This window comes from Chelon labrosus, assembly GCF_963514085.1.
Source record: "Chelon labrosus genome assembly, chromosome: 17".
NCBI classification, from domain to species: Eukaryota; Metazoa; Chordata; class Actinopteri; order Mugiliformes; family Mugilidae; genus Chelon; species Chelon labrosus.
Genome location: NC_140350.1, coordinates 16992226 through 17017131, shown reverse-complemented (window position 1 = coordinate 17017131; position 24906 = coordinate 16992226). Strand labels below are relative to the sequence as shown.

General features: G+C 43.6%; 1 protein-coding gene across 1 annotated transcript; it reads left to right on the top strand.

The window, feature by feature from the left end:
- Positions 1-22839: 22839 nt before the first annotated feature.
- Positions 22840-24228, top strand: drd1b (dopamine receptor D1b; the record flags this gene model as incomplete). The annotated part of the gene is made up of 1 exon (XM_084564175.1): positions 22840-24228. One exon carries the CDS (start codon positions 22840-22842, stop codon positions 24226-24228), a length of 1389 nt encoding a protein of 462 aa, XP_084420301.1.
- Between the last annotated feature and the right edge of the window lie 678 nt (positions 24229-24906).

The window sequence follows — 24906 nt, the reverse complement described above, 5'->3', positions numbered from 1 at the left end:
TTTTCGCGCTTTGGAGGAGTGCAACGTGAGACCAGCGTGAGACAGTCAACTTCCGGGATGAGGAAAGGGAACGTAGAATAAGAACGCATAGAACGGCGATCCCCGCTTTTTAAAACAATTGTTTATTCTGCGCAGTTAAATGCGTTTGTTTGTACGCTCGCGACACGCGTGCCGATTTACACAGCTACTTCATTATGACGTGATAAAAATAAACGCTCCACAATGGGAACGAATTACGAATGCAAACCCATCATTCTCTTCTATTAATTCCAAATCTATGTGCGCAGCTAGTCTCTTGTGGTTACAGGAGCTAACCAATAAAATCTGATAACATTATGGTTTAACTGTGTCACGCTAACTCTTCTAATCTGTTTGTTTATGCTTTTATTTTGCATTTGGTTGCTTCTGCTCTGTGCACAATATCTGTTGTTGTTTTTTTTTTTATTCAGTCTGCATTTTAAGCTTTTGAGCAAACTGTGATGATACTTTTAACACCTTCTGTGCACCTAAAGTGTCTAGGCTGCGTTGTCATTTATGCATGCATCAAATATTAAACTGAGAAACTCTGGGGATGCTTGTTCCTTTATTGCATAGTCAATTAAACAACTACATGGCACTATTAACGCGACTGTAGTTTGTAATGCCGTTTAACAATTTGCTGGAAAAGTTTTGCGTGTTTATAAAGTGAAGCACACATATGAGTCCAGGACCGGTTTTAGTTAATGCGATGTGTGCTTCACTTCTCTCGCCATCAAGCGTGGTACATCTGTGGATGTTTTTGAGATGTTCTCTCATCTCAAATCATTTACCACAAGAGGACAGTGTTTCCCTGTGGCAAACGCAGTGCTGCCAAACCTCAGATCACACAATGATCCTCTACTCTCTCCCCTCTCCCCTTGGCACCTATTCGTTGGAATATTGCTGTGACAGCTCCAGCGGGGCTTTTGGCCACTGCAGTATCTCAGCCAGTTACAGATAAGGCGCCTGTTCTGTTTATTTCATAGGTAATCCGAATATTTTTAACACATTTCCATCATTAACGCAATCGACTGCAAAGCACCAGTGTGAAAACGGTAAAACAAACATGTATAATTTGGCAGAGAAGGCGAGAATACCCTTTCTTCAACTCTCCAGCAAAACAAAAACCGAATAAAGAAGAGACACCACGCAGAAAAAATGTGTGTGTGTTATTTAAAAAGAGGGAGAGGGTGAATCTAATTGGTATAAAGGGACAGGAGTTATTTTGAGCCTGTGTTTGGGGTTGAAGAACAGTTTGCAGACATCGACAGGGACCTGCAGGACTAGTGTTCCCCACCTGCAGCTAACCCCCTAAAAACCCAAGAACATCATCTCTCTGATGTCCTCTCTGTTCGCTCCCTCTTGAAATACTGCGGCAAACACACACACACGAGCGCGCGCACACACACACACACACACACGCCGCCTTCTGCTTTCAGCCCACTGATTCAGTCCGTCGGTGTTATCGGCCCACTGACTCATTGTGCCTCAGTCTGTCCAGCTCATGGCCTCCTTTCTATTTTCATTCCGTCCTGACATGAAAATGCCATGACCTTGTGTCCTGTGTTGTACCACTGGAGGTATTTGTGTGCATGTGTGTGTCATCGTGTGCACGTGTTGGTGTCAAAGCCTAATCCCTTGCATCTACTGTCACACTCCCCGATCTAAGTGGCTAATGAATTTAGCCAAAAATGCATCTTTGTTAATCACTCGAATGAATAATCTGTACTACTTATTATCAAAATATCGTGTTAGAGAAGAAGATGCAGACAAATAACCACGGCTGTATTTTTTTATTTAAATAAATACGGAGAGGCTTTGGACTGACAGGCAGCTGCATTCATCACATCACAAACAAAACCCAGACTGGCATATTTACCTTTCTCTGAACTGTCTGTTTTTTGACATTTTTGTGAAGTCCCCTCACAAAAATTGCAGCGCCAATATTTCATTAAATCCCAAGGGGACTGTTCGGATGGCAAGTCTGCCTTCTGACTCACTGGGAAGCATCTCGAGAAAGAGGAAGTCTATACGAAGCAGAAGAAAAAGCTCATTAATTTGATCTCGTATTTTGTTGCACTGAATTCTCTGATGAATTGACGATCCAGTCCTTAGTTGGAATTGTTCATCGTGACAAGTCTTCTTTTAGGGGCTATCTTTTTTTTATTTTATTTTTTTCTGAACTGTCTTATCCAGTGAGTTGCCTGACTTTGTTTCTACCCCACTGAGCGCTCTGAGGAGGGCCCGTTTCGGTCAGTGGCCTTGTCGGGGATCTGAGCCAAAAATAGAAACAATCTGAGCAAAAACCTTTCACCTTCATCTCACCAGCATTCAGTGAATAGTAAGTTTTCCCCTTCTCGCCACGAATAGCTCGACTTTCTCTACTTTTTACATGAATCCTTGAACTCACAGCATAGATCGAAATCCATTTCTCTATCCAAGAACCAGAAATACTCCCTGCATTTTAAACTGAACCTTAGTGGTGTTCAGCTACACATGCATTCGTGTATAAATCATCTCCCATTCTATTGCTTTCGCGAGGAGCTGGCTTTGTGACTTTCCTGTGTCGCACAGACATTTTTGGCTGTCTGACTTCACATTCATAATGTGCTCAGGGCTTTGCGGCATAAGCAGCGGAGTGTCTCAGAACATCTTTCCCTTCTTTTTGATTTTAAAGTCCTGCTGTTTGTGCGTATCTGGCACAGCACCTCCCACACAGTCAGGATTTGTCAAGATGAGTTTGAGTTTCAGTGGAGGAGGCTGTCGCTTCCAAAATGCACTTGATAGGTTTCAGGTCAGGGGGGAGAGAAATAAAAATAGAACAGGAAGAAAAAAAACACTTTTTCTTTTTTCTTGGTACATTTAAGGATTAAAACAGACCAAAAACCAAATGATTTAATTTATATTTTCTATTAATATGACCTTCTTTTTTTAATGCTGAAATATCGCCAATATTCACTGGTTTAGAATAAAAGACTCCTTTGAGGTTTTGTGTTGCATCTCTCTGTCCTTTATACACTTTTTGGCTGCACTTTACTCCCATTATTTAACATGAACAGAAATATTCCCATGGCATGATGGGTTTCTTTTCAGCAACCCTTCAAAGGAGTCTTGACTCTTTGTCTTCATGCGTGGCTGAACATTCATTCGTTTACTCTGGGTCAAAAAGCCAGCAAAGGACATAGCGAATTACAGGAAAAAAAAAATATATATATATATATATATCATGTAAGAGAAAGAGATACCTTGACTGTCCCCAACTGAAGAACAGAGATTTTTTTTTCGAAAATTTCCAGTCTTGCACACTTGGATGTATGTCTGCAGTGATAGCAAAGGACTAGTTGCGATGCATCGTTCACGTACAGTATTTCAAACTATTTTGTGTTGCAAATATGTTGCACTCTTTTGCACATGACAAAAATGAATTAAGATAGAAAACCCGATCAAGAAGTTCAAACCTTGCCTACTTTCTGTGCGCCTGACAACCATCGTGAACATGCGTGGTTGGTTTGAGAGCATTAGAGGACCAGTGTTTAGGATTTAGTGTCATTTAGTGGTGAAGCTGCAGATTGCAACCAAATAAAATCCTGTGTCTATTCAAGGATATATAGGAAAACCTGTGACAGTATCTATTGTATACCGTCAAATAATCATTTCACACAGTAACAGATCCAAATTAGTTAGTCTGCACAGTTGTCACTGATTTCATGTGTGTGGTTATTGTGCAAACACGGCGCCGCTCCGGTTCTTTTTGTGGTCGAGAGAGTGCACACACCAGATGGGGCAACTCGGGTGTTTTGTGACAGCTTTTCCAACTTAAGCACTTCTCATTCTAGACAAAAAAACTTTTAGAGCATCCTTCAGCCTGTTGTGAATGATTCATTTGAATGCTCTGGTTCTGCAATAAACATGTAACCCAGCTGCTGTGTTTTATTTATTTTGTTGTGTTTTTTTCAGTCTTCCTTGGTTCATTCAAGTATTGCTTTAAAGTATACTTTAACACATGAACTTTTTCTTTTATTATGCACAAATAAGTCCATCTGCATGTTAAGAAAAAGAAAAATACAGGCCATTATCCCCATATTTAAATGAACATTTCACCTTCCCCCATGGGAAATTAGTACGTCATTGATAATTGTGCTAGAAGAGGGAATATGACATCGGACAAGGAAAGAGAGAACTACAGACAAAGGCTCTTCATACACAGAGTTCATTCATAGTGCAAACACACACTGCTGAATGTAAAATTATGTCACACATGCCACCAATTCAACCCACTTAACATATCCGAGTGCTTTCATTTCATCTGCGCACTTCAAAGATGTCCTTTGCATCTCAATAAAGTCAAATCCATAATTCATCAATGAATGGAGCATTTGTTTTGCTCCGCATAGCAATTACACACTTCTTACTAAGCAACCGCTGATCTGCATGCTCGCTTCCATGCCCTTGGGTGTGTTTCCACACCTGGTGACTTTCTAATCACGAGGACAAGTGGATTTTATCGATTGTGCAGCAAGCAATTACAGGAAGGTGGACAGATATAACTGTTTGTTGGATATAAATAAGTAACACCGCTTCTGTTTGTGAACATCAGTAATGAGGTCATTGAAATGTCCTCCTTGCTGTGTTTGAAATGGCCTTTATCCATTCTTTATAAATTACCCTTTGCATTAATAATATAAATTCCACACATGCACATAAAACGGGCACCCACGTCGGACAAAATTAATAGCCTGCACGTTTGAATTGGGGGAGCCAATTATCAACATTTGCTTCACAATACAACCGACTATTCAGCGTTTGCATACTGGGATTCATTATTTCTCAAAGCTGCAGCTGTGCTTATCATACTATGTTCGCTTCTGTGTCTGTAAGTCATTCTCTGCTCGTGAAGTAGCTTCTAAATAAGGCCCCAATTCCAAAGGTGCTAGCGGCGTAGCATTAGCCATCAGTCTCATTTGCATTGTTAGAGCTTTCACACCATTATTGTTATGACTCTTTAAGTCATGCAGTCTTTACTTAAAATAGAGAATTAGACATTTGGGAAATATTCTTATTTGCATATTTAGTATGTGTGCATGCTAAATATGAAGCAGGAGTCAGCTGGATAAGCGTAGCATACAGACTGGAAGAACAGTCTATTTACCAGCACCTCTAATGCTTACTAATTAAATATGCTGAATAGTAATATATAACTTTAACAGTAGACTACAGCAATATATTATTAGTGAAGAATAGTGCAATAAACCGCAATTCCTGAATTACAGTAACAGCACATTTCCCAGCGATGCTTAATCACTTTGACATTTGGGGGTTTGTACTTTGGTTTATCAGGTTAAGCCTCTTGCAAAACAGGACAATTGCGACTCAAAGTAATTCCAAAGATTTCTTTTTTTAAAAATTGTGCGTGTTCCTGGCTGGTTGATGTGCCAGATGTTATCCGCAGGTACACATGCCTACAGTAGTCCTTTTTTTAGAACTGAAGGGAATAACCACGCTTCTGCGGTCGGACTTTCTGCTGGCCCGTGTTCATCCAGTGAGGCAAAGCTAGCTGCGAGACCGTCAGTCACGCTCTCCAAATCGTGGGGTTGCCTGCTTGCTGCGGAGAGAAAGTGCAACGTCCCGTTTTCTATTTGTGGACGTAATACTGTAAATGGAAAGAGTATGCAACACGTCGGTTTGCGGTTGTTGCAGGCAATCATGCCAAGATGTGATTGAAGAAGTGGCACATTTACACCTGTTATTTCCCCTCTGTTATGCCGAGTGCAAGTGTCTGTAGGTGATGCATGGGCAATCCTGCCTGGACAGGCCTGCAGGAAGCCAGGATTTAATTTACTGAAATAACCTTTTATTTTTGTAAACAGTTTTTTCTCTACATTACGACACTTAATACTCTCATATCAGAGTTTCCTCAACAGGCACTGCAGCACAGGCGCAAAAAGCTTGTCTTCAGGTAAATATGAGCAAAACATAATAAACAGTCTTCTGCTGGCCTTTGCAGACATGCCCTTTCAGGTGTGACCAATTAAGAGAAGAAGTCCATGCACCACACTGACCGTGACTATGTGCAGAAGGGCACAACAACCAAACTTTCCCTTTCTGGCATCTCATGCTGACAGTGTTTTAAACTACTGGGCAACACACAAAAATGCATTAATTATTATTCATTATGAATCATTAACGTATTTGCCTTGATGTACTTCACTTTAATAGAACCCATGGACTGTGAATACTGCAACTGAATCTTTATCAGCACGGAGCTTTCCTTTGATTTACATATGAATACAGACTCTGAAACTAAAAATATAATATTAATCCATACCTCTTTGAGTCTTAGTGATTACCCTCCTGTTAACTTAATGAACTGGACAGTTAAAGGTGACAGAGAATGAAAAAACGTTTTTACCTTGTCTTAGTTGAATAACGGTAGTCTGCCCGCATTCACGAACATACGAAAAGTGCTAGACATTCTGAACATCTCCGTTTCATAGAAATTCCTCCTTTAGAAATGTCAGCCAGAAAATGCCCCAATCTGAACAACGGATACATATTACGTAACATGTATCTTACTGCCCCCCCACTCTCATTCAATTCTCTCCCCTTCAAAATAATTTGCATACATCCGCCCTCTCGCCTCCAACGGGAAGTACATTGCAGCAGTGCTTGCGGAGTTCAAGGCGAAATGGCGAGTCGCGTTCCGAGGTGTGCTCTTCCAGGCTGTGCAAGCGGTGTGCAAACTTTCCATTACATTCCCACCGAAAGAAATGCACGAGATGCGTGGCTGCTGTTCATTTATAATCGGATTCCAACTACATTCAACCACAGACTGCTACTTCGTTTGTGAACGGCAGTCTATGGCGAAAGATAAATTATTTTCTGGTCCCGATCGACTTGTGCCTTGGATTATACATATGTTGTTTTTCAGAATAAAAAATGATTTTACATGTCAAGAATGTCACAGTTTGTCGCAAGATAGTTAAGTAAAACGCTATGGAAAATACGTAATTAAACGAACTACAAGTCCCGCATGCTGGCGCGTACAGAACCGACCAAAACTCCCTTCGGTAAGTAGGGGGGCGGGACTTCGGCTCTCTATAGCGAAGTTTACATTCTTTTGAGTGGCAGCAAATGCAGCCAATCAGCGTCAAGTGCTTGCATTTCATAATGAGGTTGCCAGTTAAGCCCGAAGGGGCGCCAAATAGGTGCAAAACCACGCGTTTAAAATCCCCCACCCTAATATAGCTTTCTGAGAGAGGTTTTTAGGAAGCTTCTAAGGCATTACAGACCCAACCAAAAATTTTTTGTCTGCATGTCACATCACAGATCAAGGATAAATACCCCGTTCAATCATTCTATGTCACCTTTAATAAATGAAAGACACTGTTATCAGCAAAGCCAGGAGGCAACATCCGTTCTGCTGAAACATCAGACAACCACCAGTGGTAGTCACGTATACCATATACTGTCACTAACTGTATACGTCTTGTGGCCTATGCACTGCCAGTCTACTGCTAGAAAAACAAAGATATCATCTCTGACAGGAAATGACTGCAGTCATGACAGAAACAGAGAGAGTTAAACCATCACAGAGTGGAACTGAGGGGGGGATTACAGACACCTTCCTCCAATTCTCTTCTAATAACAACGGAAAAGGTGGAGGTGAGAGAGGTGAATGACAACCTCACCGTACAATCACCCGAGGAGACAGAGTGCATTTGTAGCTGTCTTATCCGAGGACAGACGTAGCTGTAACCATTAACGGTGGCTCTGTTTCATTAGTGTCCAAATTAGCGAACGGCCTTCACACCTGTCCTGTACTTGTATCAGTTGGACAGGCTCAGGTGTTATTAATAGCACTGATTGGGACTTTGTTCCACTCGAATGTCCCAATAAGCCTTGCCAATGTGACAGTTGTGTCAGCACGTACAATACCAGGACCCTAATTAGTTGACTGAACTGGGAGATTTACACTAGAATGTCCCTACAAGTCGGACTTTGTAAAAGTTGAACCTCAGCAACTCCGAACTCAAAATCCAAGATGGCTGTTCCAAGCATCAACAGTAGAGTTTCACTGAATCAGTCATGCACACAGTACGGTCTATCTGTGGGCTTCTTGCTGGTGTGATGGCATGCACTAAATATCATGTAAATGTGTGGTTATGAACTGTTTTTGGGCTTGCTGTTCTGGGATACAGTCAACTTGGGTGTAACATCAATCCCAATTCGGACTTCCAAGAAAACAGGAATGCAGCATTTAATACCCAAGTATCTCCTCTGTGAAAAAGGCTTGTTGCTGGTAATTCGGTCTCATGGTATTTTGTGAAATAGTCCCGAAACTTAAGCCGAGTAAAACTGTGTCTGAGTCTGAAGTCAGTCCAGTCTCACGACTACCCATAACATTATGACCACCGAGGAGAGAAGTAAAAGGGGAAGTGAATAACATGCACCATCTTGTGACAATTCAATGTTCTGCTGGGAAACTTTTGGACCTGGCATTCATGTGGATGTTACTTAGACATGTAGCACCCACCTAGACCAGACCAGACACCCCCACCCCATAGCAATGACACTCCTTGATGGCAGCAGCCATCCCCAGCAGGATTCAGCCTGACACAGGCACACGAACAAAACGGTTTAGGAACAACTCAAAAAACATGAAGAACAGCACAAGGTGTTGACCTGGCCTCCAAATTCACTAGATCCCAAACTGATCAATTATCTGTGGCATGATCCACAGAGGCCCCTCCCCTCAACCCATAAGACCCAAAGGCCCCCACACCACAGGCCAGACACCACAGGACACCCTCAGAAGGCCCATGTCCATTCTCTGATGAGTCACAACTGTTTTGGAGGCACAAGGTAGACCTACACAATGTTAGGAAGGTGTTCATAATGTTGCGCCTCCTCGGTGTATAAAAACCATGTTAGAAAAAGTAATGCACACACTTGCACAAGACAAACCCACGTACACACACAGAGTGCTATCTCCTCCTGCAAACGGCAGCAGATTCTAAAGGGAGTCCACCGCAGACAGAGTCAGAACAGGTGAAGCTGACAGTAGCACACAGGGCCAGGGGCTTTGTGATGGACTTGCAATGGGATATAAATTAGTTGCCTTCCACCGCTGCGGCATTGTGGTGTCGGGAGATACACGGCATCGGTGAGTCAACGGTGAGCCACTTGGACTTGACCACATGAACGAAGAAAAGGAAGGAGGCAGAAAGACAGAAAGATAGGCGAAGGGTAAAAAGCTGAAGCAAAGAAATGTGAATCTGCTCTGAAACAATTCATTTTTATACCCTCTACTAATGACATTTATAGCCTATATTGATACCATTTTCTGTATCTTATGATTTAAGATTTTTGTCTGACATCCGTTGCTTTCCATTTATTTTAACACGCCGCTAAAAGAGACTGACTGAATATGGTAATCTGTAACCATGAACCACTTACTTTTAGGCCTACTTTTATCATTGTCACAGCTTTGTGCCGAATAAAAACGCTTTGAAGTATACATGGCAGCCTTTGGGATATACAGTACTCTGTTCCGAGGATACATTTTGCTACACTGCGTCCGACGCTGCCCAAGTTTCTTTTAATACCGCGTTGAATCTCAAATCCTGTGATCACGTCTCGTGAAGCAGAAATGCGTATGTATCGAGCAGATGCTTCGGGGGCCCATTCATTGGCAGATTCGCACGCCATATTGTTTGTTCATTCCATCTTTATCTCAGCTGCGAGCTCTGCGCGCCGCTTTGGTGCAACTCTTATAATGGAGAATGAGTTGGGGTGTGAAATCGGGAGAGGTAAAGCCGAGCGAGTTCACCCCACCCCCGCCAGCTGCTGAAAAGAGAACTACTGTATTATTATGCTGTCAGGTTTTTCTCAGTCTTCCTGACTCATTAATTCGTAGCGTTTCCACATATTTTATTGTATTGATGTTATTTGGGGTAATTTAGGAATCTTAAACACTATAATACAAACATAAGGGGTTCTCTTCTGGTTCTTCTGGTGTTTGAGACAATTTGGACAGTATTTAACAGTTTTTTTTTTATGTTTTTCTTTCTTCCTTGCAATTTGTACAGCATATAGAAGTATTAGAGTTGGTAAACAGGGCATAAACATGGGATGAATGTGACAGTGGGAACCAAATGCAGGACCCAAAGGGGAGACAGAAGTTGCAAACGAAGTTCAGACTTCCATAAAAACCTACAAACTAAGAAACAAAAGGCGCTGCAAGAAAGGCAGGGCATCCAGAAACACAACTCCAAAACACAGTTAAGGACCAAAACCGAGACTGGCATGTGAGGAAATAAATGGTGAGATAAACAGGGTGACATCTCAGACAACCTGGCAAAGAGAAAGGCCGGTTTATATATATACAGTATATGCACACATGGGCTGACGGGATAACGGGAGACGGGTGAGACCAACAACGGGAGGAGCATGCAGACAAAAGACAAGGCAAGACAGGTGAGTGGAATCACAGACAGACAGGAAGTCAAAATGTAAAGGGGAATAACCGTTTTTTACAACCTGGACCTTATTTCTGGGATAAAATATGATCGTTTACTCACCCATATAACTTTGGTGTCATTTGGAGTCGTACTGCTCTGGCTCAAAACGGTAAGGACGTCCATCATAAACGTCGTCGTCGTCCACAACCTCAGAATCGGAAAAATATTCAGCCATGTTGCAAAAAACTAGAAGTAGCAAATTACAGGTAAACAAGTCGCACTAGGTGAGCGTGGCGCTCAGAGATGACATCATCCAGGTCAGAGGTTAGTAGGTCAATCTACAGACCCCGGATGATGATAACAGGTAACTCCGGACTCAACAGGGAATAGCACTAGCGTACGATAACAAAATATTGGTGAAATGAACAAGTTTCGCGGCAGATAATGCGTTATTTAGCGGCTGCGTTTCGGTGCCCCAGTCACTCCCACTATATGGATATACGTGGATCTAAATATCGTCCGAACGACTCCAAATGACACTAAAGTTATATGGGTGAGTAAACGATCGTATTTTATGCCAGAAATAAGGTCCAGGTTGTAAAAAATGGTAGTTCCCCTTTAAATCCAACAAGAAAAATGATTATAAAATAAAACAGGAAACAGGGTACAGAATATCTCAAAACCATGAGTATGCATGATGTTTTTAGCGACAGATAACTGTTTTATTGTAAGATCTTCCTTGGTGTTTCTTGTCTTGTGTTACTTCCCATGTTTTCTCCTTGTGTGCTCCGCCCTCATTAGTCTCGCCCGTGTCTCGTCACCCCTCCGCCGTCCCTGCCAAGCCTTTTGCTGTCATTAAATTCCTTTTGTTGCCAACTCCTGCCTCATCCCTGTGTCTTGCATTTGGGTCCCACCTCAACGGAAATCGTGACTCACACAGATTTGCAGAAATCTGAAACGTGTAATCTAGAAAATAAGTTTAGAAATTGACCCCGTATGCATGGAAGACAAATATTTGATCATCGAGCTTATTATTTTCCACTGAGGCATTAAATTACTGTCTGCCTCTCACCATTTCTCCTGCATGTGTTAATTATTTTATGGTGGCCTAATGCATTTCTCTCATGTGTCAAGTTCTATTTTACATAACGGCTTTTTTTTTTTTTTTTTTAATTTAAAATGATGAACCTCTGAACGCTTGACGCCCAACGTGATCAATGGATGACCTAGCGTGATGTCTCTCTTTGAGCCGAAGATACATTTGAAAATAACGTTTCCGACACGTTTTCTATTAATGTCAATCTCACCGAGCACACTGGAGCTGACAGTTCACCTGGAGCTTTATTAAAGACAACACTCCGGGACACCGTGTGACCGCGGGCTGAGTGACAAGAGCACTGATGAAAGTCTGCCGTTCACAGCAGAGGATGGAAACAGCTGTATTGATGTTTGGCTAAGGGATGTTTTGATCTTCAGAGCCTGGACAGATTCGCTCTCGTCCCTGGAGCCAGTTCAGACCAGATAAGGAACAACGCTACCATTGTGTTGAATGAAGACTTTGGAATGAGGAGCTCACTTACTGCAAATATTGTCAAGTCTCAACAATAGCTAAACAAATAATGCTGGATGGATGGATCTTGCACAAGCCTATTAACTGTGTCCTATCTTTGAATATCCCTGTTAACGATATCTCATCAAACCCCGTAGATTTAAAACATTCACTGATTCCGAGTCACTGAAAGATGTCTTTATTATTGTAAATGCTGCTCATCTAAATGTTTCTAACATGCCTAGGCCTAGTGGTAAATTAAGGAAGGCATGTACGACCCTGCTTGATGTTGCAGGTTAGGTTTTCTTCATTTTCTTCATCTTCTGGATCCGCTTGTCCTATGAAGGGTTGCGGGGGTGCTGAAGCCTATCCCAGCTGTCATCGGGCGAGAGGTGGGGTACAACCTGGACAGGTCTCCAGTCTATCACACCTACGGCCAATTTAAAATCACCAATTAACCTAATGAGCATGTCTTTGGACGGTGGGAGGAAGCCAGAGTACCCGGAGAGAACCCACGCAGACACAGAGAGAACATGCAAACTCCACACAGAAAGATTCAGACCGGAACCTTCTTGCTGCGAGGCATCAGTGTGAACCACCATGACACTGTGCCGCCACGACACTGTGCCGCCCTTGTCTTTCACAAAACAACTACTTTTGTTTTAACGGATATGGCGATTATCATGTAGAACAACTTGTCTCGTTCGTTTGATCACACCTGAGTTCAGGCTTCAGGATCACTGTCCCGCCTGTCAGGGTCTTAACTGAATCCCTGAAGTGCACCTCACACTTCAGGGCTTTCTGTCAGAACGGCTTTCTCTGGCTTTGTAATACATCAATGATCTGAAAGTGTCTACACTTGTCTACAAAAAAAAAAAAAAAACACACACACACACAATCTTTTCTCTAACCTCACCAAACAGTTCCTGTTGCCTAAAACCAAACTAATCAGAAAGAAATCACGGAAAACTGAAAATAAAAAAGCAGTCATGATGAAACATCAACAAGCCGTTCTGTTCGCGCACACGAAACCTAATTTACTGGTGGATAATCGCCACGTTTAACCTATTGATCCACCACAACCATCTGTCTATGTCTAGCTCCTTGTACTACCTAATCTGACCGAGGAAATAACCCTGTTGTGATAGCAAAATAATGAACTTGTTATCGTGAGAAATAACAACCGTTTTAATCTCAAGCTGCCGAGTTAATTAACACGTGTTCTTGAGATGACGGCGTTCAAAATAACTGCAAACTGCGCAAGTTGCGAGAGCAAAATTACTCTTGAATACATTTGTTTGCACACGTGTTGCTGTTGTCTGTCTTGCACGTCTCAGTGCACGTCTCTCCGTTCGCGTTTAGAGCGTTTGATTTATTCATACGTGTGCTCTGGTCCTGCAAAGGCTTTTCACAGCTGATCACTAAAGCTTACTTACTCTTTCTGCCATGCACTCTGTGTTGGGCTTAGCTTTTCTCGACTCCCGGTTCGTCATCATTCATTCATCTTCTGTAACCGCTTGTCCTGTGAAGGGTCGTGGGTCCCAGAGAGACAGACAACCTTTTACACTCACATGCACACCTACGGCCAATTTAGAATCACCAGTTAACCTAACGAGTCTTTGAACGGTGGGAGGAAGCCGAAGCACCCAGAGAGAACCCACACAGACACAGGGAGAACATGCAAACTCCAGAAAGGCCCCAGTCGGCCTGGATTCGAACCCGGAACCTTCTTGCTATGAGGCATCAGTGCTAACCACCAGACCACTGCGCCGCCCCGGTTCAGTGTCAGGTTAATTTTAAAAATCTTATCAGTCTCAGTCGCGGCCCCGAAACTGTGGAATGACCTGCCTCTGCACTTCAAAGCAGGTCGACTCACTTCCTCTCTTAAAACACATTTTTTCACTTTGCACTCATTTTGAGATGTTGGTTCTTATTGTTTTTATTGTTTAATTGTTTCATGATTTAAATTTTGCTCCTAAACCTTTACTGCATTTTATCTATTGTCGTGTCTGTGTACAGCATTTTTGCCAACTATGTTGTTTTTATAGTGCTTTATAAAGATAAAGATTGATTAATTGATTGATCCAACTATCCTCTATGAGTGTCAAGTGGAAAAACATATTCAGTATAATCATCCTTGAAAAAGTTATTCCCTCTCTGTGCCATTTCCACATTCAGCATTTCCCATGAAATGACTTCGGAGCAATGGCTTTTCTCTTTTTATTGCTCACTGATGATTAGACTCTGCGGCTGCTTCTCCCTGTCAGAGAGACACAGGTTTCACGTACTTTAGTTTGTGCAGCTGGGAGCCACAGAGCAAGATACTACTTTGGAAAAAAAAAACAAATAACAAACAAAAATAAGCTTGTCAAGAGGCAAAGGTTTCAACGGAGCAGGTTATTGATGTGCTTCATTCATTGTCAGTTTTCAGCTTACAGCCTTGTTTCACACAGCTCCGCGCTTGTCTCCTTCATTAGCGCCGCTGTGGCAAATCACTACCTAAATCAGAACATCCCGAGCTCCGAGTTCAGAGAGTTTGACCTTCTTGTGTTTAGTTCTGCAGCAGGATATAAGCTGCGCTGACTTGGATTTAAAAGCTTTAAAAGCAGTGTACTTTTAAACCAAGCAACAAAGCCTTCTTGATCAAAAGTTTAAAAAAAAAGGAGAAGGGAAGCAATGTGTATGTGTGTGAGACAAAGATACGATGTGGCAAAGAAGACATTGATAAACTCCCTCAAGTAATTAAAATTCATAAGAAGACCGTAACGTTTTCAAACAATCTCCAAGCGGATGCCGGTGTCCCGCCACGCTGCCACAGCAATACCGAGAGAAAAAAGGCTTTTCCTTCGCTGCCTAATCCTTTAGTGAACTCTGCACAGCATATGGCATGCCTGGGGACATCTCTGAGACAAACTGACTCTTCACAGTCCATAAGAGTCGAGTCAAATCGGACTTAACGACGATTACAAGATCTCCCTTTCTGTTTTCTCGTGTTCTTCTCCTTTTACATTTCTTCATTATTTTTCGTGGCAATCCTGCAAAAGACATCAAAAAAAAGTGCTAAATATGAAGCACTTGTTTTATTTTTTCAAAGCAAAGCTGAGCTTATGTTTTCATCAATGGATGACCTCTGTCAAGGATTTCTGAATCGTTCCTGTGACACATGCACTCCTAAGAAGCAGAAGCCCTGAAGATAATAGAAGACACTTCAAAGACGACAGTGATAGTGTAGAGGATGCACCGTAAAGTAGAAATACCAAACCATCGAGCCATTTTCTTCTACTGCCTCAAATACATCTCTCATTCATCTGACAGTTTAACTCTGTGGTTATTTTAAAAGTTTTGCTTTTCACATGTGAAACTTATGACTGACTTGAGTTACTAGTGTTTTGTTACGAACTAATCCAGCACAAATAAACTGAAAAGCACTTGGAGTACTCGTGGTGCAGTGCTTTACTGTTTTCAGCGTTTTTTCTGCGTTGAGCAACTTTATTTTGAGTACTTTTACAGTGTAGTTTGTACTTTTATTTACACAGATCAGCCACAACATTAAGACCACTGACAGGAGAAGTAAATAACATTGACCATCTTGTGGCAATTCAATGTTCTGCTGGGAAACGTTTGGACCTGGCATTGGTGTGGATGTTACCAGCACCCACGTAGACCAGACCAGGCACCCCCACCCCGTAGGAGTTTAGGGGCTCTTTATCTCTTCATCTTTATCTCTTTATAGCAATGACACTCTTTGATGGCAGCAGCCGTCCCCAGCAGGATGCAGCCTGACACAGGAACACATACAAAAACAGTTAAGGAACAACTCAAGAAACATGAGCACAAGGTGTTGACCTGGCCTCCAAATTCACTAGATCCCAAATTGATCAAGTATCTGTGGGATGATCCGGATTTTGTTCAGGGTTTTTGCATCTGCTACCGATGTCAGAGACTCCAGTTCTGTCCCTTACCACAGAGTCTGCCTTCTGTATCAGCTTGTCCAGCCGCGTGGTGCCCTTCTTCTTAGTGCTGCCTCCCCAGAACACACCGAAGCGTAGAAGAGGGCACTGGCAACGCCAGAAATCGTTGGGTTGCAAAACAGAACACAAATTGTGAAACGTGTGAATCACTTCTGATATGTATATATGACAGCTTAGTGGTCTACTAATTTACCATTGCACTGTGGTTTTTGATGAATGTGAAAACTCAGTATTAGCGTTTAGGTTGGAATTAGCTTCAAGATAAGGTAAAAGATAAGCTTAGGCCTTTAGTCGTGATGACCAATGTGAGTATAAAGCGCAAAATGCATTGCATTATAATGCATTATATCAATGAGTGTCCTTCCAAAGGTAGAAACCCAAACCCGTACGTGTGTGCAATATGCTCAGAGATTAACCTTTTTGCGTGACTGGGGCCTCTTTATAACCTACTTTAACAAATGAAACTGCAGCCAGATGGTCGGAATATCGGCCGCAGCGAGCCTTTTTTATCCGCGGATGTGAAGGGGAGACAATGAGAAGAAGAAAGGGAGATGAAATCGTGATGCGCTGCAGTGCGTGTGTGGAAATTCCCCGCAATATGTGCGCTGCAGAGATTACAAAAGGTACCCAGTGAAAAGGGTCCATTGAAAGGAAACAAAGAAAGACGTGACACTTTAAAATGACACAGTTTGTTTCCGTATTTCTTTCTTAGTATTATTAGCTATATGATGAATGAAAGTGCCTTTAAGCTTGCCATGTCTGTGCATTAACCTGCCTTCACCTCTGTCCCCATTATCCTATGTAGTGTGAATAAATACCCTTTTGGCTCTGAGGGAAATCAAGCAATGTGGTAATTAAGTGCCTAATGGCTCAATGAGATCAGCTGGAGATCTGTCGCATAAAAAGCTGTCAGACGCCGCAAAAAAAAAAGAGAACGCACGTTGTGATGCACAAACACTATAGGCTGTCGGCACTGAATCAGATCCCCCACGGTCCGGCGAGGATGGTTAAAGTTACAGCTGAATGTAATGGAAGCCGCTGAAGCTCAGTGGAGGGATTAGCGCAAAGCATTTCCTTCATGTTGCTGGGTGTCTGCAGTTTAGAGGCTCCACAACAACAACAACCTAGGACCTGATGGATGTCGCACTGACAAAGAGGATTTAGAGGAGGGCAGGGAGACAGAGAGACAGCGAGAGAGAGAGAGAGAGAGAGAGCGGAAAAAAGACTGACAGTGTATGTGAAAGAGAGAGGGAGAGACGGGCTCAGTCTGAAAGCTGGGGTCTCTTTTTTTTTATTGAGGGACATCATTGTCACGGATTAGTCTCGTATTTTTCCGTGACCCTTTCGCTCTCTCCGCCTTTTTTTCTCTCTCTAGCTCTCTCCCTTCTCAATTTTGACATATGAACACCCACAGTAGGAAAAAAGAGAGAGAGAGAAAGCGAGAGGGAGGGATACTCCTCCACACCCTAGCATGTCAGTAAAATATTACATTTGGAGTTTGATTTTTATTCCATTCTGCCGTCTCACAGAGAATAATCTGATGCCGTGCCGGCTTGAAAAACGGTGTCATCTCGCAACAATCACCTAAGACACGAGTCTTATCAGTTTCCACTGATGTTTCATCATCACTGCACAGCAAAGAAACCCCAATTCGCCTTTGAAAAGCAATCACTTTTGAGAGGAGAGGTAAACGGTGTTGCTGTTTTTCAACAGTTTGTTGACGGATGCGGTTGCCAAAATGCCTTCTTGATGCTCTGTAGCTTCGTAGACTGCGCTTACAGATGGGAGCCATCCTGTTTATGCTGTTTTCCCTCGAAGAATTTCAAAAGCTATATATATATAATGCAGAGCTGATTGCATATTTACACTGACTCTAAATATTTATTGTTCCATTTGTGGTGCCGCTCAAAGAACATCTTGTTTCTTTTTGCATTGACGGTTAAATTGAGCTTTTCTCATGCACTTGTTGAAGGATTATACACAGACGATCAAGATGGATCTGCGTCACCGTTTTTTTGTGTGAGCTATTTTAATGTAATTGTCGCACTCCTTCTATTCTCTTAAACGAGTTATTATGCAAAGCCAGCTTTGTTTTAATTGAGGGGAACTCACAGCCACTGTCACTACCAATTTTCATATACATCCATCCGTGCAGTGCAGATGATGCACCTTGGCTTCACATCCCCTCTGGCAGCAGTTATTCATAATGGTACCATTATTGTAAATGTTATTATGGCGTGGATGACTGCTGTCTGGATGTTATTCAATATTCAAGTATATTACAGAACTTATGCTGAATTGCGCCAGCCCAGCCCCCAACATACTGTATACCTTTTGGCGATATGTCTGTGAAGATTCTTGTGGGGAGTTAAGTTTTCTTTACACACCACCTGAAATTCACCTGACAAACATTTCGGGTCGTTTTGCAGATATTCTCAGTTGTTATTTCCTTGAAAACAAATTTAAAATGCCTCACAGCAAGAAGGTTCCGGGTTCGAATCCAGGTCGACTGGGGCCTTTCTCCGGCTTCCTCCCACCGTCCAAAGACATTCTCGTTAGGTTAACTGGTGATTCTAAATCGATAATGCGATAGACTGGAGACCTGTCCAGGGTGTACCCCACCTCTCGCCCGATGACAGCTAGGATAGGCTCCAGCCCCCCCCCCCCCCCCCCCCCCGCGACCCTTCACAGGACAAGTGGTTCCAGAAGATGAATGAATGAATGAATGAATGACAAATTGAAAATGCTGATTACTCATCTTGCACTTGGGGGCATATGCCAACTTGCATCCAATGAAATGCTTCCTCGGATTTTCATGCCCTCCCTCCCCCAGCTGGCGCACGCTCTTGTCTCGATCATATGTGCGTGCTGTCTGCTCATGCCTTTGGAGCTCTTCTTGTTTTCACTGGAAATACATGAATGTGTTCAGCCGAGTGGCACCATGGGCCGTGTCTCCAAAGGGATAAAAATTTCTACCACATTCAACGACAGCCGCTGTTTTAGACTGTCCATGTGCCTCTGAATATAGTCCGATCAGCATCAAGTCCTGCTCCAGTGAGTAGGCTACAGCTGGCCTGCTCCTTTTGGTGATTTCAGTGTAACTGCTAATCACCCAGACCATTGATACGCTGACGTAGTTTTTTTCCAACTATGTTTTTCTTTTTCTGAATAGGTTCCTTGAAGGCTTGCCAAAAACATGCTGCTTTTGTCATACTTAGCCTAACCTAACTTCAATCACTGGATCAGCTAGTTAGCTAGTGATTAAGACATCCATGCAAAACAGCAACCTGAAAAATAAAGAGTTTATTTCATTTAAAAAAGGCAAACATGCGACAGGTGAAATATGGGAAACCTCTGCAGCTGAAAGATGGTGTCTCCTCAGGCCATGTCTCTTGTTGCTTGAGGTATTTAAGCCCATGCACCAGCCTAAGACACTGCCACTACAAGGCCAGTGCGGGGTGCCGATGGGCATAACAATCCGAACTTTAAAATTGGACTGGGTTAACTTTTTTTGGAAAATAAATTGCAGCACAGACTGCACAGTGGCATGGTGATTAGCGCTGATGGCTCACAGCAATAAGGTTCCGGGTTCAAATCCTCCAACAGACTGTGGCCTTTCTGTGTGGAGTTTGGATGTTCTACCTGTGTCTGCGTGGGTTCTCTCCGGGTAGTCCGGCTTCCTCCCACCATCCAAAGACATGCTCGTTATGTTAACTGGTGATTCTAAATAGGTTACAGAAAATTAATGAATGAAATAACAGCACCTTTTGCCCCCACAGAGGCCGGAACAGAAAAAAACAGTCACGGTGAGACTCCCTCCGGTTCACTTCTGGTTGGAATAACGTCACTTGATTAAGCTGCCTCATTCTCTGGTGTTGTGAAAAGTTATAATAAAAAATAAAAAAAAATAAAAAAGTCATCTTAAATTTGTTTGTGGAGCCCTATCCTATTCCATTCTGTTTTGTTTGCTTTCTGGAGCAGACATAAATTACCCTGCATGGCTGGTTGTGCGCGCGTGCGCCAGAGTGAATGAGCGAGAGCGCGTGTGTGTGTTTGTGTGTGACGTGGTCTTGGATTGAACTTTGTCGGCTGCACGCACACCCTGACTCTGTGCTACAGGGAAACGTGGGCGTTGTGTCTGCCAGGCCTCTTACACTTGGCTTGTCTACATGGATTACTCTCACATACAAACACACGCACGCGCGCACACACGCAAAACATGCTTACACATCAGCAAACACACACACACAGACGTGCACAATCATACATGCACACACACACACGACAGAGGTCACAATCCCAATCACACGCACGCAGAGGGACACAGTCCATTGAGGATTTCATCTCACTAAATAGTTAATATTCAAACTGGCCAAGCCTGCCAGGCAGCCAGTGGCATGATAGCATTAGCTTCTGTAATTCACTTCCTCTCTCCCTCTCTCTCTCTCTCTTTCTCTCTTACTGACTCACACTTACACAGCCATGTTTCCATCACTTCAGAGGACATTGAATTATATCCATTTCCTGGAGATTTAACCGAACCTTAAACCATGTCTTCGCACTAAAATTTAACAATTTATGTTGTGGAGACACTTCCTTTTACCCACAAAAGAGAGAGGCCTGCTTCCAGTTTGGGGGTACAGACAGACAGATTTGTGGCCCCATAAATCGGGCAATACGAGCACACACACACATATATGTCAGGCCTCACTATCTTAATTCATGGATCTCCCTGCTGCAGCGTGGCCCATCGGACTCTAATTTAATTCAGAGTTGGTCAGTCATGTTTAGTGAGGTGACATTAATGCAGCAACCCAGCAGCTCTGTCTGTCAGCTCGCACTCTCACAGACAGTCTTGCGTCCAGTAGATGGCCTCATTGTGCCTCCCTGTGAATGTCTTCTGGCTCGAGGTTCAACCCAGGACATCACGATGCCTTCATTTTTAGCTTTAGGACTTTAAGGCAGCTATAGTAGATATCGTTGTGTTCAGGTGGAGTGCAAGAAAGTGCAGGGATCACCGTTGTTAGTGTCAAATCAACAGCCCCAGTAGTGGATTAGTCTGCAGACTACAACGCTGGTACATGAGTCACCAAAATCTGACTCCAGCTGGGTGTCAGATTTCAGATATTCACGTAATCTGAGCATCAGAAAATCCTGCGCAATCCCCAGTTCTCTTGACACCTTGCTCTAAAGTTGTACAGGTGTCACTATAAACCATGTGGCTAAACTGTTTGGCAAACCCACCCAGCGCGGTATTGGTTGAATTCGTCTGGTTTTACCCTTCCCATTCTCCTTGGATAGATGGAGCAGTTGTGGCAGAGACCGTGGCGCACAGCAGTAAGCAGCAGCTGAGCGGAGAGAGAGGAGCGCGCATGAAAACGCTTTTGGAGAGACCAGTCATTCCGATCACTCTCCGCCGGCCAGTCAGACCGCAGAGACCTCACGGTGCAGCTGGACGTTGCACTGCAAGGGATGAGCCCAAAAAGGAAGACAGGAGGAGTGATAAAAGCGCCTGAGAACCGTCGCAACAGGAAAAGCGTGACTGTCTTCTCATGGAGGAGTGCGCAGAGAGGGTGAGCTCCTTCTCCTTCACTTGGTACCAAGATACAAGTTGGATGTAAGCGTTCCCCGAAGAAAATGTGGATTTGGGACTGAATGTTTTTTTGTTAAATTGGATTCACTCATTCTGAAGCCAGCCCAATTGACGCGTCACTCGGTCCGGAGCTGTCCACATCCACAGAGCCAAGCGCACGCCGTTTCAGTAAAATAGGAAATAAAAATAAATAAATTGCGCCTCTGTTTCAAAGACGTCAACCCAGGGATTACACTTCCAGAGATCATTTAAGAGGGTGACCAGAACAACTCGAATGTTTTTTTGTTTGTTTGTTAGTTTTTTTGAAAGAGCGGTCCTCCTGTTGTGGACGCAAACTGAACCAAAAGAAAACGCGTCTGGATTAAAGCAGCACGTCAGCATAAAAGGAGCTGGTGTGTTTTCCAAATGAACTTGACATTTAATGTGCACGTCTCTGCTTCTTTTGAAACGTGCTGGAAACGTACTTTAAACTCTGATTCATCTCTGGCTCACCGTTCAGGTGGAGATGGTGACTGGAGATTGTGCCATTTTCTAACAGAAAGCTGCACCGAAGAGAAATGAAAGAGGGGTTGGATATGACATAAAAGACAGCACCTAGCAGCCAGGGGTGGATCAGCGTCAATACGGGGACCAATATAACCACAGGGACACGCCTCGAAGATCATTAAACAAATCAGATAAACGCAGCGCAAAACCCATCAATAGAAGTTATTGATGAGGTGATATATAAGGCTAATGATTGGCCCAGCCTCTGTTTACTCAAAAGCTCGACAACAATATGCTGTGAAACTTTTTCCGTGGCATTCAATGAGCGGAGAAAAGGGAGCACAGACCTTTGTTTGAAAATCTTTTCTTTTTTTTTCTGCAGCTTCAGACTAATCATTGCAAACAACAGCTGGGATATTCCGCTTGCCCTGCAAACTAGAATGTCTGCTGTCCGTAGGCTGCCGCTGCTGCAGGAATTCATGAATCTGGTGTTTTCCATGGGCAAATTTCTAAAGAGATATTTTTGAAATATTCAGAGCTGCTCTTGGACAAGAATGGTGGCTGCGACGAGGAGCCTATGGATGACCTGGTCTGTGGGAGAGCTGGTGCCGAGACAGTTTACCTCTCCGCCAGCTATGCCGCCCGTCTGAAAGTCTCCCCCATAGAGGCACAGCTGCTGCAGGCTGGGGATGTCATGGGGTGACTGTTGACATCCCCCTCACCCATCCCCTCTCTTACTTGATTAGCGCTCTAATATAAACAATGGATCAGAATTTCTCGACGGTTCGAGATGGGAAGCTTACACCAGAGAGGGACTCGTCGAAGCGTGTTCTGACGGGATGCTTTCTCTCCTTGCTCATCTTCACCACGCTGCTCGGCAACACCCTCGTGTGTGCCGCCGTCACCAAGTTCCGACACCTGAGGTCGAAGGTCACCAACTTCTTCGTCATCTCGCTGGCCATCTCTGACCTCCTGGTCGCTATCTTGGTGATGCCGTGGAAGGCAGCTACAGAGATTGTGGGGTTTTGGCCGTTCGGGGAGTTCTGCAATGTGTGGGTGGCGTTTGACATAATGTGCTCCACTGCCTCCATCTTGAACCTGTGTGTGATTAGTGTGGATCGTTACTGGGCCATCTCCAGCCCGTTCCGCTATGAACGCAAGATGACCCCTAAGGTGGCGTGTCTGATGATCAGCGTGGCGTGGACCCTGTCTGTACTTATCTCCTTTATTCCGGTTCAGCTTAACTGGCACAAAGCTCAGACGACCAGCTACGCAGAGCTAAATGGAACGTTCCCCGGCGACCTGCCCCCTGACAACTGCGACTCCAGCCTTAACAGGACCTACGCTATCTCCTCCTCCCTTATCAGCTTCTACATCCCCGTTGCGATTATGATCGTCACCTACACCCGGATCTACCGCATCGCCCAGAAACAGATAAGGAGAATATCTGCCCTGGAACGGGCAGCAGAGAGTGCCAAAAACCGCCACAGCAGCATGGGGAATAGTTCAAACATAGAGACTGAGAGCTCATTTAAAATGTCATTCAAACGAGAAACCAAAGTCTTAAAGACACTCTCAGTCATCATGGGTGTGTTTGTGTGCTGCTGGTTGCCCTTCTTCATCCTTAACTGCATGGTTCCGTTCTGTGAACCAAACTTGCCGGATGGGTCAACGGACTTCCCCTGTATCAGCTCCACCACTTTTGATGTGTTTGTGTGGTTTGGCTGGGCGAACTCGTCGCTCAACCCCATCATCTATGCCTTCAACGCAGACTTCCGCAAGGCCTTCTCCATCCTCCTGGGTTGCCACCGGCTCTGCCCGGGGAGCAACGCCATCGAGATCGTCAGTATTAACAACAACATGGGCGCCCCTACCTCGAACCCCAACTGCCAGTATCAACCCAAGAGCCACATCCCGAAGGAGGGCAACAACGCAGCCAGCTACGTGATCCCCCACAGCATCCTGTGTCAGGAGGAGGAGTTACAGAAGAAGGACGGATGCGAAGGGGAGATCGAGGTGGGGATGGTAAACAACGCCCTGGAGAAACACTCCCCGGCCATCTCTGGGAATTTAGACAGCGACACAGAGGTCACACTGGAAAAGATCAATCCCATAACACAGAATGGACAGCATAAAGCTGTGTCGTGTTGAGAAAGATGGATTGAAATACGGAGGGGCACGTATGTATGCACAGAGGGAAGAACAGCTTACTTAGCAGGACAGCGGAGGAAAGATTACAGACAGATATTTCTAAGAAAATGCCTCTCAATGAAACAGTGAGTGGCATATACAGGAACCTTAAGACTGTCAACAAAAATCTACATGGAAAAACCTACAGAATGTTTTTAAGTAAAGGCACTTTATCCTGGATATAACTATCTGCAAAATACCTTCAGCATTTATTGATGAAATTGACACATTTGATGATAAATGTTGATAATGTGAATATTAAAGCAGAACACTATAGTTATGTGCACGTGCACACATCTTTACATATTTGCAAAGATGTGTACATGTGCACGTGTATACTGTACAGTACTGACACTACTCTGGAAGGACTCCAACACAGTATATACAGTGGTGGGAAAAGAAGTATTAGCAAAATAACTTGTAGGTAGGTGCTTTGTATGTGTTTCATGAAAGAGAGAGCAACGTGGTGAATTGGTCAATTAGTTGTTTATTGCAGTTATTTCTCTTCAGTTCATTCCTAACGGCAGTTTTAGTGCAAAATCCAAACACCTGCACTGCAGTGGGCAATTATTTCTTCGCTAAATTTACTCCAGACACCCATCTCTGTTTTCAAACTAAAACAAACAAGGGGAAGATAAC